This window comes from Salvelinus alpinus, chromosome 28, assembly GCF_045679555.1.
Source record: "Salvelinus alpinus chromosome 28, SLU_Salpinus.1, whole genome shotgun sequence".
NCBI classification, from domain to species: Eukaryota; Metazoa; Chordata; class Actinopteri; order Salmoniformes; family Salmonidae; genus Salvelinus; species Salvelinus alpinus.
This window is the reverse complement of record NC_092113.1, coordinates 37,035,194-37,049,675: the sequence shown is the minus strand read 5'-3', so window position 1 is coordinate 37,049,675 and position 14,482 is coordinate 37,035,194. Positions and strand designations below refer to the sequence as shown.

The 14,482-nt window shown below is 39.8% G+C and overlaps 2 protein-coding genes across 9 annotated transcripts; one reads left to right on the top strand and one right to left on the bottom strand.

Moving 5' to 3' along the window:
• Window positions 1-745: 745 nt before the first annotated feature.
• LOC139557802 (tumor necrosis factor receptor superfamily member 14-like) lies at window positions 746-9,982 on the bottom strand. 8 transcript variants are annotated; one of them, XM_071373007.1, is made up of 11 exons: window positions 9,691-9,982; window positions 6,016-6,156; window positions 5,460-5,590; window positions 3,296-3,356; window positions 2,972-3,077; window positions 2,598-2,879; window positions 2,353-2,440; window positions 2,071-2,252; window positions 1,871-1,890; window positions 1,581-1,629; window positions 746-1,353 (listed from the first exon to the last, which is right to left on the bottom strand). In XM_071373007.1, exons 5-11 carry the CDS (start codon window positions 3,075-3,077, stop codon window positions 1,313-1,315), a joined length of 768 nt encoding a protein of 255 aa, XP_071229108.1. In that variant the 5' UTR covers window positions 3,296-3,356; window positions 5,460-5,590; window positions 6,016-6,156; window positions 9,691-9,982; the 3' UTR covers window positions 746-1,312. The 8 variants fall into 8 exon arrangements, with proteins under 8 accessions (XP_071229108.1, XP_071229106.1, XP_071229103.1 ...); XM_071373005.1 differs by lacking the exon at window positions 3,296-3,356; XM_071373002.1 differs by having other exon boundaries at window positions 746-1,890.
• Window positions 9,983-10,351: 369 nt separating this feature from the next.
• LOC139557800 (uncharacterized) lies at window positions 10,352-12,356 on the top strand. Its single transcript, XM_071372997.1, has 2 exons — window positions 10,352-10,647; window positions 11,367-12,356. The coding sequence occupies exons 1-2, from the start codon at window positions 10,352-10,354 to the stop codon at window positions 12,265-12,267; spliced, it is 1,197 nt and encodes a 398-aa protein (XP_071229098.1). The 3' UTR covers window positions 12,268-12,356.
• The last annotated feature ends 2,126 nt before the right edge of the window (window positions 12,357-14,482 follow it).

Here is a 14,482-nt window from a genome sequence, read left to right as displayed (position 1 = left end):
ATTAAAACTGTCACCTGTTAATAAAGTGAAGGGCGCTACATTATGCTGTTTAGGCAGAGGTAAGGATATATTTCTAAAAAATTAATATCTTTGAAGCAGGAGTCCTCCATGCATTTCAAATAATAAACACATCAACTGTGCTTTATTTTATGCAGTTCATCACTAACAAAATGTACACACATTACATTCCTTTACTATGTAACACAATAGTTTAATATTTACATTGTCTAATTTCTGTTGACAGATTTATTGGTGATTAGGTGATGTTGATGTCACACAGCTAAATATTTTTTTTTACAAACTTAAAACTCTTAACCACTTTCTGAGTAAAACCAGTTGATTTATAAAGTACCAGACTCAATATTTCTGTAGCCTATGGAATAACCTCTAGAGGGCAGTCATGTATTGTCATTAGTGCACATTTGATGAAATTCTAATGCTTTTGTAGAATGAGTCTGAGATTCTTACTTGGATTCTTAGAATAGTGACATTCAGGAGGTCATAAGGTCAATCATGTTGTAGCAGTCTGGTGTAATAGTTGTGCTTTAATTTACAGTTCAGTAGTGCTCTAAATGTGCAATATTTACTCAAATACTCTAAATGGTCATTTCCCATGCTAATGAAAGCATTTACCCAGGAACGGTGGGCATGACAATTTGAAAGATTTAAAACATAGCATGAAATATTGACCGTTTTTGTTTTGTAGATGTCCTCCATGCATTTCAAGTAATAAATCCAGCAAGTGTACATTGTTAGGCAAAACTGTATTTAATGTAACATCTTGTACAGTATTATATTATATTTAACCTTCAACAAGTTACATAAACATTTAGTAGATCATATGACCATTTTTCCAACGAATTTTTGTAATGTTCATTTCAAGGACAACTTTGTCTGTAAAATTGACTCAGTCTTTGTACAAATCCCTCATTAGAAAACATTTCTTTCTAAATAAAAATGATATTATTCAATTCGGAGTAATGCAGTGTCAAACTTTGGTTGTACAACTTGTTTTTCTGTAAAGAACTTGCTGGATAATATTGACAGCTTGACTGGTCATTTGGTGATTTTGAGAACAGTTCAGGCTGAGGAGTAAGTTTCAAACAACCCCATGTTCTCTCCCAACAGGAATCTAGAAGTCATATTCTTCCTACTGGAGGTTGGGTTTCAAAGTGTTTCATTTCTTTACTCTACAATAGAATGTGGTGTAGAATCCGGTTTTCATATCAACCAGATTCTACAATATCACATTCAACATGTAGTGTTAAGATACACTAGAGATGGCTGGACCAGCCAGCCAGTGGACCACAGATTACAGATTGTTGAGTTCCTGACTGTGACGGGGGCTTGAATCTGGGGAGAGAAGTTATTTGAAATTTATCAGTAATTAATTTACCTTCTGGACAATGTTGTGTAGTACAATAGCTTGTACTATATTCTTGTAACAGATCATTTGTCTTAGCATTGATGACTTGATGAAGTTATATACATATACATTTACTCATAAATATGTTTGAAATTCTTTTAACTCATAAAAACTATTCTGTACACATTTAGAAACCCTTGAAGGTGTGCCTCACCATTTCCAGTTCCCCCAGACAGCATTGGTATTTCCTGATCTGGGGATGCCTATCAAATGGAATCAGTAATTAGTAAAACACATTGGGCCAGTTTCCCGGACAGATATTACACTCAGTCCTGGACTAAGAAGCACATTCAATGGAGATTTTCCATTTCAAGTGCTTCACATTCCAAAACAAGGCATAATCTCTGTCTGGGAAACTGGCCCAATAAATTCAAATTTCACAGTCAGAAGAAAGCACAAAGTAGTACAATGTGATGAAAGATATTCATAGATTTCCAAACATACCTGTGTAGGTATTTGAGGGTCTATAAAAAAAAAAAAGACAGATGACCAATATTGTAATAAACATACCATGTAACCATGACGATAACAAACAGTAGTAATCTACACTATGAGAAGTAGAACATGCAGCATTCACAGAGTAAACTGAATATCACAGGCAATGAAAACAATGAATGGTACAAATACAATTCCAGTCATCTTACCTGAGTTTTGTCTTGTTTTCACCATTTGTCTTTTTATCATAAATAAACAAACACCAGCTATGGTGGCTATCAGGAAAAAACATATGAGAACACCAGCTATGATTCCAGCTGTGGGAAGTGAGGCTACTCCACATTCTGAATCCGACCAAGGAGTTCCTGGTTCAATTTCCAAGAATTCACATCTGTTAAAGACATAAACAGAGGTATGTTTTCTTTATAGTTGTATTTTTATATCTTCAGGGGAATAACTTTTTGAACTAACTAATAAATGTCCCCACTTACTCTGTATGTGGTTGACAAGATGTTAATGATCCATCTGAATAAGTTTTACCAGGGCAGTCAGAACACACAGTATCTGTAGATGTTGTTCCTGCAGAAATTCATGTTGAAATATTAATTAAAAATTCATTTGTCCCCCCATTTATTTAATTCCATTAACTGTCATGATTGTTCACACTGAAATTACCAACTTGACTAAATTGAATTATGACAACACAATTAGTAATAATGAGAGACAGAAGACCAACCTGTGTGACTGATGTATTGACCAGGTTTACAGCTGCTGTGTCTCTGGGCTGCTCTACAACCATCCTTAGTTGGGTCTAGACAGTAGAACCCCTCCAGTGTCCCACAGACAGTGTCTGATGAAGGTCTACATGGCTGCTTTACCATCAAACCAAAGCCTGGGTCACAGTTTGTACACAGTATGCATGCTGTAAGACCATTGGGTTCATCAAGGAAAGTGGAGTCGGTACAGGGGACACAGGAAGTACTTGTAAATTCTGTACAGTGTTTATGTACCCGGTTTCCTGTGGGATAGAAGGTGAGTGTCATGGATTGATTGCTATTGAAATGTATTTTCTTCATAATAGTCCATATAGTATACAGAGCTGGTCCTTACCTGGAGAACACATAGGACAGCATTCATCACCTATTCTGTACTCTGCTCTACCACATGCACTAGAGCGCTCAATGGTTAGAAGTGTCAAAATGATAGCTAGGTTCATCTGTAAATAGAGAAAAAGAAGACATTACCACTGTTGAAAAATAGAGGGGGGTCACACATTGACGAAGCAGGGTTGAAGAGAGTTTGGGGTTGAAGAGAGTTTGGGGTTAGGGTAGAGATGTGACAGGTGGAGAGTTCAGATTGACAGTTCCAAATAGAGAGAAAGCATAGTTAAGATTTCCATGTTTTGATTAATAAATGTTAGTGAAATTTACTTACTCAGATTGATTTTTTCAAAGAGGAAATATAATCATTTGCTTTTGCAAGGCCATGTCCCCTGCTGGAAGATTTGACAATGTTCAAAGACCAAACCATTTTCAAAACAAAAATGGAGTATAAACCCAGGATGACTAACAGGGCCATTTTGGTAAAGATTTAGAAAGTTATAGAAATGCATGTATTAATGTCTACATTCGTTTTTGATAAGTAGCCTATATTCTATTAGACACAGTAATGCATACTTATTAATTATGACGTGAATTAAACTTGACCTATTCGTTCGTTTTTTTGTAGTAATATTACTGTCCCCACTTCAACAAAGAAATACTAAAATACAAGTAATTTCACCATTGAAACATTTTATTGAATGTAAAAATCCATTCATTCCTATTGAGAACTGCTTCCAATATACAGTACATTCAGAAAGTATTCAGACCCCTTGACTTTTTCCACATTTTGCTATGTTACAGCCTTATTCTAAAATGTATTAAATAGTTTTGTCCCTCAATCTACACACAATACTCCATAATGAGAAAGCAAAAACAGGTTTAGATTTTTTTGCAAATGTATAATTAATATTATATATAAATAAATCATTGAAATATCCCATTCACATTCAGACCCATTACTCAGTACTTTGTTGAAGCACCTTTGGCAGTGATTACAGCCTTGAGTCTTCTTGGGTATGACGCTACATTTACATTTAAGTCATTTAGCAGACGCTCTTATCCAGAGCGACTTACAAATTGGAAAGTTCATACATATTCATCCTGGTCCCCCCGTGGGGAATGAACCCATAACCCTGGCGTTGCAAGCGCCATGCTCTACCAACTGAGCCACACGGGACCACAGTGTGGCTACAAGCTTGGCACGCCTGTATTTGGAGAGATTCTCCCAGTCTTCTCTGCAGATCCTCTCAAGCTCTGTCAGGTTGAATGGGGAGCTTCGCTACACAGCTATTTTCAGGTCTCTCCAGAGATGTTCGATCAGGCTCTGGCTGGACCACATTCAGAGACTTGTCCTAAAGTCACTCCTGCATGGTCTTGGCAGTGAGCTTAGGGTCGTTGTCCTGTTGGAAGGTGAACCTTCGCCACAGTCTGAGGTCCTGAGCGCTCTGGAGCAGGTTTTCATCAAGGATCTCTCTGTACTTTGCTCCGTTCATCTTTGCCTCGATCCTGACTAGTCTTCCAGACCCTGCCGCTGAATAACATCCCCACAGCATGATGCTGCCACCACCATGCTTCAGAGTTGGGATGGTGCCAGGTTTCCTCCAGAAGAGAAGCTTAGCATTCAGGCATTTGGCAAACTCCAAGCGGGCTGTCATTGCCTTTTACTGAGGAGTGGCTTCCGTCTGGCCACTCTACCATAAAGGCCTGATTGATGGAGTGCTGCACAGATGGTTGTCCTTCTGGAAGGTTCTCCCATCTCCACAGAGGAACTCTGGAGCTCTGTCAAAGTGACCATCGGATTCTTGGTCACCTCCCTGACCAAAGCCCTTCTCCCCCTGATTGCTCGGTTTGGCCGGGCGGCTAGCTCTAGGAAGAGTCTTGGTGGTTCCAAAATTCTTCCATTTAAGAATGATGGAGGCCACTGTGTTCTTGGGGACCTTCAATACTGCAGACATTTTTTGGTACCCTTCCCCAGATCTGTGCCTCGGCACAATCCTGTCTCTGTGCTCTACGGACAATTCCTTCGACCTCATGGCTTGGTTTTTGCTCTGACATGCACTGTCAACTGTGAGACCTTATATACATAGGTGTGTGCCTTTCCAAATCATGTCCAATCAATTTAATTTACCACTGGAGGACTCCAATCAAGTTGTAAAAACATTTCAAGGATGATCAATGGAAACAGGTTGCACCTGAGCTCAATTTCTAGTCTCATAGCAAAGGATCTGTATACTTATGTAAATAAGGTATCTTATTTCGCTTTGTCATTATGGGGTATTGTGTTTAGATTGATGGGGGAAAATATTGATTTAATTCATTTTAGAATAAGGCTGTAATGTAACAAAATGTGGAAAAGGTGAAGGGGTCTGAACTTTCCAAATGCACTGTACATCATTGGTGTACACTCTGAGCATACTATCTGGTGCCATTTACTGCTGTAGCATGAAATGATGCCAAGCTACTAAGCTTACAAAACCCAAAACCGTTTAACTTACTATCCATATCAAGCTTTGAAACTGAGCCATGGTTCTCCAATCCTCAACATCTCAGTGGAAGAAGGTCCACCACCCTGGAATCTTAGATTTGAACTAAGAACATCCCGGTTGTCGTCAACCCTCATGTAGACCTTGAGTCACACACAAATAAAATTGGAAAAGTTTAATATCATACAATATTTCAATATTTGCCGTACATTATTTAAAACTTTAAATTAGAACTGATTATTCTTGGTTCAATGGAATTCTATCGTATATGGCTATTACATTTTTCTGTGTTATGTGAACCAACATATTAAAACCTAAAAATGTTGTCTCCCATTGCCAGCAACCAAATGCCTTGTATCACACAGTGATTTGTAGTACAACGGTGGTGTCATGCTGTACCATAAATGTATGCCCCTCTGTTAAAAGGGTAGATTTTTTTACTCACCAATATTTTATTTAACCTTTATTTAACTAGGCAAGTCAGTTAAGAACAAATTCTTATTTTCAATGACGGCCTATGAACAGTGGGTTAACTTCCTTGTTCAGGGGCAGAACAACAGATTTTTACCTTGTCAGCTCGGCAATTCGATCTTGCAACCTTTCGGTTACTAGTCCAACGCTCGACCCACTAGGTTACTTGCCGCCCCACGGCGTCCAATATAAGGACACAGTGTGGTCAAAGACTTAGTTGTAGTCACGATCTGGTTACCTGTAAGTACAAACAGTTATATTTTGGGGTTATTACATACACTACATTGCCAAAAGTATGTGGACACCTGCCCGTTGAACATCTCATTCCAAAATCATGGGCATTAATATGGATACAATGAAATTCTAGACGATTCTGTGCTTCCAACTTCGTAGCAACAGTTTGGAGAAGGCCCTTTCCTGTTTCAGCATGACAATGCCCCTGTGGACAAAGCGAGGTCCGTACAGTTAATGTTTTGTTGAGTTCGGTGTGGAAGATCTTGACTGGCCTGCAGAGCACTGACCTCAACCCCATCAAACACCTTCGGGATGAATTGGAACACCGACTGCGAGCCAAGCCTAATCGCCCAGCCTCACTAATCCTCGTGGCTGAATAGAAGCAAGTCCCCACAGCAATGTTCCAACATCTAGTGGAAAGCCTTCCCAGAAGAGTGGAGGCTATTATAGCAGCAAAGGGGGGACCAACTCCATATTAATGCCCATGATTTTGGAATAAGTTGTTTGACGAGCAGGTGTCCACATACTTTTTCATGTAGAGTATTTCACAGTGGTTTAGATGGTACAATGACTCTCTACACCAGGGGTTCCCAAACGGTTTAACTCAGGCCCCCCTTCCAACATTGGGGAACATCTCGCTCCCACGTCTACTTCTATGGACACAAGCACTGTTCATGATAAAACTGTTCACACCCCTCTTGTTGGTGTAGAGAATTTAGCAGATTTAAAGCATATTTCCTGCAATTCTACACATTTTGTCACAGGGTGCAGAGAACATTTTGCTGTTTTAAAAGGTCATTTTCTTGCAATTCTATACATTTTGCCATGTCTAATGTGTATTAATGTCATCTTTGAGTGTCTCAAACATTACAACAAAATCTATGGGCTACAAAACCTAGCTAAAATGTTTGCTGACATGGCTAGTTGATCTGGACATTTCTGACAAATTACAAATTGTTATGCAATGCCTGACAAGGGAAACTGAAGACGCCCTACCCAATTTCGAAATAGCACCTTCTGAATTCTGATCGGATTTATGTAATAACTCAAACTATAAAAGCGAGGTGTCACTTTGCTTTGGGAGATCTGATGTGTATACTAACGCAAAGCCATATGTTACATGTTGTTACGGTTATGCTACTTAATGTTACCCTTTAAACCTGTATGTAGCTAAAACAACGCTGACCAGTCTCTTGGTGTTTGACTTGTATTGTCTTGGCTGGACAGCGTCGTGTCCTTTAGGGCTAGCACTAACGTAAAATAACACTTTAGCTAACAGTTCATTTCGAATACGAAAATCATATTTCAAAATACGATATTATACATATTTAAATCAATATTGAATATACTTTTCCTACACATGTAACAGAGCAGTCTTACCTGTTTGATTAAGTCGGACTAGTTCACACTTTCGTATTTGAACGAGATACTTTCCAGAGTTAGTGCTATCAGGGATCATTGGGACATCCCTAACCCTTAAAGCTGCAGTATGTAGCTTTTGGGAGACCATCCAAATGTGCATATAAATTAGAGTTATAGATCTGTCATTCTCATTTAAAGCAAGTCTAAGAAGCGGTAGATCTGTTATACAGAGTATGTTCACTGTTTATATGCTTCCCATGTTTAAGTAAATGTTTTGCGTCTTATTTTAATTTTGGAAATACAATATTATTGGTTATGGAAAATATATTTCACAGCGGTTTAGATGGTACAATGCACTTAAGAACGTTAATCGTCCTATACAATTAACAGAGCAGTCTTTTACCTGTTGAACTCAGACTTTTTGTTCTTGAAATTGGCGAATCGCAAACAACTGACAGGTGCATAACACCAGCACCGACTGTGTGAGGCCAGTCACGACCTATCTATACCGCTATTTGTCTTGGCTACACAAACAACTGGACAGTGTATGCACTAAAGGAAGCAAAGCAATCTGGCCATGTACTATCTCCACCCGGCACAGCCAGAAGAGGACTGGCCACCCCTCAGAGCCTGGTTCCTCTCTAGGTTTCTTCCTAGGTTCCTGCCTTTCTAGGGATTTTTTTCCAGAGCCACCGCTCTTCTACATCTGTATTGCTTGCTGTTTGGGGTTTTAGGCGGGGTCTCTGTATAGCACTTTGTGACATCAGCTGATGTAAAAAGGGCTTTATAAATACATTTGATTGATTACGTTTGATTGAAAATATTCTCTTAAGTTACCCAGAATTTTAAATAAAATAATTCTCTACAAACCTCACTACTCCCATCACCCCACCCAAAATACCACCCACTCCCCATTCCTGTCCAACTCCTCCGACCCTGTCACACAACCTCTCCCTTTCTACATCATACATCTCACAAAATAATAATACGTGTTCAACCGTTTCCTAAACCGTACAGCCATTACACATTCCAGTACCATGTTTCCCTATCAATTTAAAAGATGTATCCAATCCTGTATGCTCAAATCTCATTTTACACAACATAATTCCCCCCCTACTATTCCCATTACATGACACTATTTCTCGTATAGATTTCCTTGTACAATAAAAATGTCTTCCCTTACTACGTTCATCCTATTGTCTCTGCCAAAAATCGAACCCGTTTTTCCAGAATTCATTTTTTAATTTTCCCCTCTACCCAACTGCACCTGTATATCTAATTTCAATACCATTTCTTTGTAAACCCAACAACAGTGTCATTGCTTCTAACCATAAATCCTCACTTTCTGACCGTCCAGATCTTAAACTACACAAAACTGTTGTAGAGTTCCAACAATATTACTACTCTTCTTGGTCGCACCACTATCCATTTAAAACCAAAAATCAACGCAAACATTTCTGTTGAATATACAGATAAATGATTCGTTAGTCTCTTGCATAGATTAGTCCTTCCTTTTCTGAATCCACTCTGGTATGGACTTAAGGTTTCACAAAAGGCAACACCACAGCACATTTCCCTCCTGATCCTGACTTCCCTACCCTCAACTCCAAAGCTTTCATTTTTGTTTTTGAGGGACTTTCCATGGTTAGTACCAGAGGTGGGACAAGTCATTGCTTTATAAGTCACAAGTAAGTCACAAGTCTTGGCACTCAAATCAAGACCGACAAATCTAAATTCCTAAACTTTGAGTTTTGAATCCTAAACAAGTCATAATGTGCTCTTCACCAAATGTAATACCATTTCATATTTTTAACAAGAGTAATAGTTAGAATATTACACAAATCATGAATGGTTTTAAAAATATATTTTTTACTTTCCAAATAAACTTTATATTTCCATGGAAATAGTCGCTATGGGGCACAATCTATCGACCAACTCTCTCTCTCGTTACAGTAGGCTAACATATGTCAATTGTTTTAGGAACAGCAGTAACATCCGGCAGGATTTAGGCTACCAACTGCCTAGCCAGTTGTAGCTCAATCTTGGGTGCAATGATCACGTACCCGCACTGACTGACTGTGTGGAGGCTCATTGATTTAACGTTACGTTAGCCTACATGCTATACTAGCAAAGATATTAAATGATATAGCTGTTGGCTATATTAGCCACGACTTACCGTTCTTTGTGCAACTTCAAATGTCGAACAAAGTTGGAAGTTGTTGCGCCTCCGTCTAATTTTCTTCCCGCATGTTTTGCAAGTTGAAATCCGTTTTTTGTTGATACAGTGTAGTCTTTATATCCGATTTTTTTCTTTCTTAACACTTTTTTAATAGCGTCATTTTTAGTATCTGAGCTTGGGGACGGTATCAAGTCAGGTCGAGTCAAAAGGCTAAAATCCAAGTTGACGCTTCGAACACACCGACTACGTTTTTGCGTTTCGATACACCAGAAGTACATTCATTTCCAATGGAACGCTGCATTTGCCTTGCAACATTGCGTTGCAGAGGCAGTTGCAGTGCGTTCTGTGTGGTGCATACGTTCGATAAATCGAACGTATGCATCAAATTGTATGAGTGGACTTGACAGAAAGTAGCAAAATATGAAAGTAGATTTTCTTTTGCACACATATTCAGTAAAAATTTGTGATTACATAAAAACAGTTTGATTGCATAATTTCTTTACATTTTTTATAAATTTATTTGCCAAGTATATTATTTATTCGATGACATCCTCAAATTAATTGTGAGAGCCTATAATATAATTTCCCTCCAAAATGCAGTTTTGGAGCGAAATGCAATAATAAATAGTAAAGATAGGCAGAGTAGGCTCTTTCAACAATGAGACCAACGTTGAGGAAGGTGGTCTTGATCGCGCTGTTGGGCCGGGACCAGCCCCGCCGAAAGCGCAGGTCTGTGTGGGTCCAGAGATGGTTAAAGTCCCGAAAGCAGGCAGGGGAGTTCCACCGTCTAATTCAAGAGCTTCGACTGTTTGGAGAGGAATTCCGAAGTTACTTTCGTCTGGACCGAAGCCAGTTCGATCACCTGCTCCAGATGGTTGGAGCCAGGATCACCCGGATGGATACCAACTACCGGGAGTCCATCAGCCCAGTTGAACGCCTGGCGATTTGTCTCCGGTAAGCTACATTCTAGTACATTTTTAAAGCCTTTGATACCATAATTGATTGATATTTGATACATTGTTTTTATGTGCAACCTAGCTAGCTAAAGGGCTCTAGTTAATAGTCCCTATTTGACATCAGATGTACTTTTACAGAATGTTCATTGGGACTATAACTTTTCCCAAAGTTGGTTTATAATCCTTTTTTAATTATGCAATGTTACCAAATGAAAAGAAAGGTGCCTTCTGTCCTGATGAAGGTAGGCTAGTCTTCTCCAGGACCCATTGTTGTTCAAGACAGTTACAGTCATTCATTACATTCTTATTGGACTCACATACACTCTTAGAGAAAAAGGTTCCAAAAGTGTCCCTTCTGCTTTCCCCATAGGATAACCATTTTTGGTTCCAGGTATAATATATGGAACCAAATCGGGTTCTACTTGGAACCAAAAGGGGTACTACCTGGAACCTAAAAGGGATCTCCTATGGGGACAGCCAGAGAACCCTTTTAAGTAGATAGTACCATTCTTTCTAAGAGTAGAGTTGGCCTGGACTACAGTTTATTGATATAGTCATAGACTGAATTGTACAGTTTCAAGGCATTGTTAATGATGGTTGATGAGTATTACAATATAATTAGTATAGTATAATAAACAGTAATGAGGTAGCTATATGAGTAGATATAATATGTGGGTGGAATTCAAGTTATACACAATATTTATCATTATATTTTAGATTCTTGGCGACAGGGGACTCCTACAGGACCATAGGATTCAGCTTCCGAGTTGGACGGTCCACGGTGGCAGGCATTGTCCCCGCTGTGGCACAAGCCATTTGGGACTGTCTGATTGGTGAATACATGCCTTTCCCCAAGGAGGAAGACTGGAGGGCCATCGCTGCCGAGTTCCTGGAGAGGTGGAATTTCCCCAACTGTCTTGGCTCCATTGACGGGAAACATGTAGTAATCCAGGCTCCACCGTGCTCAGGTTCGCAATTCTACAACTACAAGGGTACATATTCAGTTGTACTCTTGGCTGTAGTAGATGCCACCTACTGTTTCCGTGTTGTCGATGTTGGTGCTTACGGCAAGGGAAGTGATGGCGGGACCCTCCGGGACTCTGCCTTTGGCCAGGCACTTCAGGATGGCACCCTGGAGATTCCACCACCTGTATCACTCCCTGGAGCTGAAGACCTGGGACCTGTTCCCCACATCTTCGTCGGCGACGAGGCCTTCCCTTTAAGACCCAACCTCATGAGGCCCTACGCTGGACGCCAGCTGCCATTGCCAAAGCCTGTAAGGATCTTTAACAAACGACTGTCCAGGGCAAGGTTAGTTGTTGAATGCGCCTTTGGGATTCTGGCAGCCCGATGGAGAATGTATTGGAGAGTGCTTGGTCTCAGCCCCTCAAATGTCGATGCCTGCGTGAAGGCCACATGTGTTCTCCACAACTACCTGCGGAGGTCATTCCAGGAGCCGCTCCGGATGGAGATGGGCACGCCAAATGGTCACCTTCCTGATGTCACCAGGGCAGGTGCCAACAACGCCCCCAGACAGGCACTCCAGGTGAGGGAGAAGCTGACCACCTACTTCTCATTGCCAGCAGGTGAAGTCCCATGGCAGTATGCCGTGGAGTGAAATGGCTCTTTTAAGAGCCCCATAACACAAAAGGTTATTTTAAGAACTATCCACCGTTGTCCATAAAATTGCATTTTTCCCCCAGATTACTTTATGTATCATTGTCTCTCTTCATTTGGAAGCTATATTTAAGTGACATTTGGGAGTAAAGACCACACCTTAATAACCCCTTCCCTCTCCCATTAACGTCAGTATTATACACACCTGGCATGGTACATCAGGTGAGCGGGAGCACTAATTAAAGTTATACGACATACAGTTAGTATGATAACAAAGGGAAAGGGTAACCTAGGGTCCATACAAATAGTACAGTTTACCACCATGCTCACTGGCCTGACAAAATACAGGTGGGAAAAAAACTAATTAGGAAGAGAATGTTTTTACTTTCATCTTGTCTTAGATCTGCAAAGGTATAGGGAAGAAATAAACAGATTAAGTATAAATTAGATATTAATAAACAACTGAAACAACTGACTATGAAAACATTATAATTTAATAAGTATTCAAGTACAGGAAAGAACATGACAGGTATGTGTTGTAAAAATGTTTAAAAAAATTGAACTATTGAAAGAGGTGTGTATGTGCGTGTAAAAAATAAATAAAATGAATGTATAGCCTGTAATCTGTAAGAGAACAACAAGAGCATGTATTTTTGGCACAACTGCAGACCGATAAAGGGACTACTCATAAAGCCTAGACGTAGTAGCGGAACTTCAGACATGGCCATAAAGAGAGAGAGGGAAGGGCACAGGAGATCTGAGGTATGAAGAGGTGTGTGTGTGTCTCTGTCTCTGAAAAAAAGGAAATAATATGTAGCCATAACACAGCTAAACAACCAAATGGCCCCTGGACGTCATGGACCAGTCGATGGAACATAACTTCACAAAAAGTTTCAACACCCTGGTTTTCAAGTGGTTTTAAAGGAAATAAATATATTGACCTTTAGTCTCGTAAGAGACCAAGAGCATCTGTGAAAACTCCGTATGAGTTTCAATTCAGAAATCTATGTAACACTAATAATGAATGCTATCCTAAGAATTTATAAACAAATGAATTGACTGAATTTAAACAGAACTGACGTGTGTGAAAAGAAAGGTACAATGAGGGAGGTCAAAACAGCAACCAGACAACTCCTCTTCCTGTCCTTCCTGTGAGCTGGTCGGCTAAATTGACTCAATTTCTGAAAGGGAAGAGAAAAACAACACATACAAGCTTAACATAATATGACACCATAAAAGGTGAGATTTATGTTAACTAAATACTGCTTGTATAGTGTAGTTAGTGGCATAAATATAGGAACAGTGTGGTAAAGTTGGTAATACTTGCTGTTTACTCATGGAATTTCAGATCAAAAGATGAATATGACAGGCAAATATTTAGACAGCAACCTGTTTTGGGATATTTTCTAACCCAGAAACAACAGCTATACATTTGCCTCATATTAATACTTTGATCTGAAATACCAATTAACCTACATGAGTATACTCTAAAAATGACCTACTTTACTTCACTGTCGCACACTTATGACACTACCTGTGATGTGGAGAAAAAAAAAACGTACCATTGAACTCGGCTTCGAAAAGCAGCTGATACATTTTAACCTTGACTGCTGCTTTTCTTTGCTGAGGCAGCCTCTTCAGTGTTGGCACCAGGCTCATGGCAAAGAGGGTCTCTTCATCCTCCTTCCTGTGAGCATCAGGTTGGGCTGCATCCCTCTCGACGGCTTGGAGGAGCCTCTGCTGAAATGAGTTGAGTGGATCTGGGGGCTGGTACCTCTGATTACGCCTGGTGTGACGTTGTTCCTCTTCGTTTCTCTCTCTGTTTCTCTCCACGGCCACATCCTGTTCAACGAGGTCCTCAGTGGTCACTTCCGTGAGGTTCATAATAATCTCAGGTGGTCCCAGATCCAGAGGTGCTTCCTCCATTTCATCATCTTCCATGGCTGCACCGGTGGTGGTCATACTCGTGGATGATGTTGTAGAGCAGGGGTGTCAAAGTCAAATGGACGGAGGGCCAAATAAAAAATTTAGCTACAAGCCGAGGGCCGGACTGTTCGAATGTTCATTGAAAATTTTTTAAATGACGCATATAGTCTAGTGAACCTAATTGAACCTACTGAAAACCTAACAAATATATTCCAATATGATCAGATAAATAAAGCAATATTTTCTTATGGCTCTGTCAGTAATCTTTAATTTTCAACAGACACAAAAGA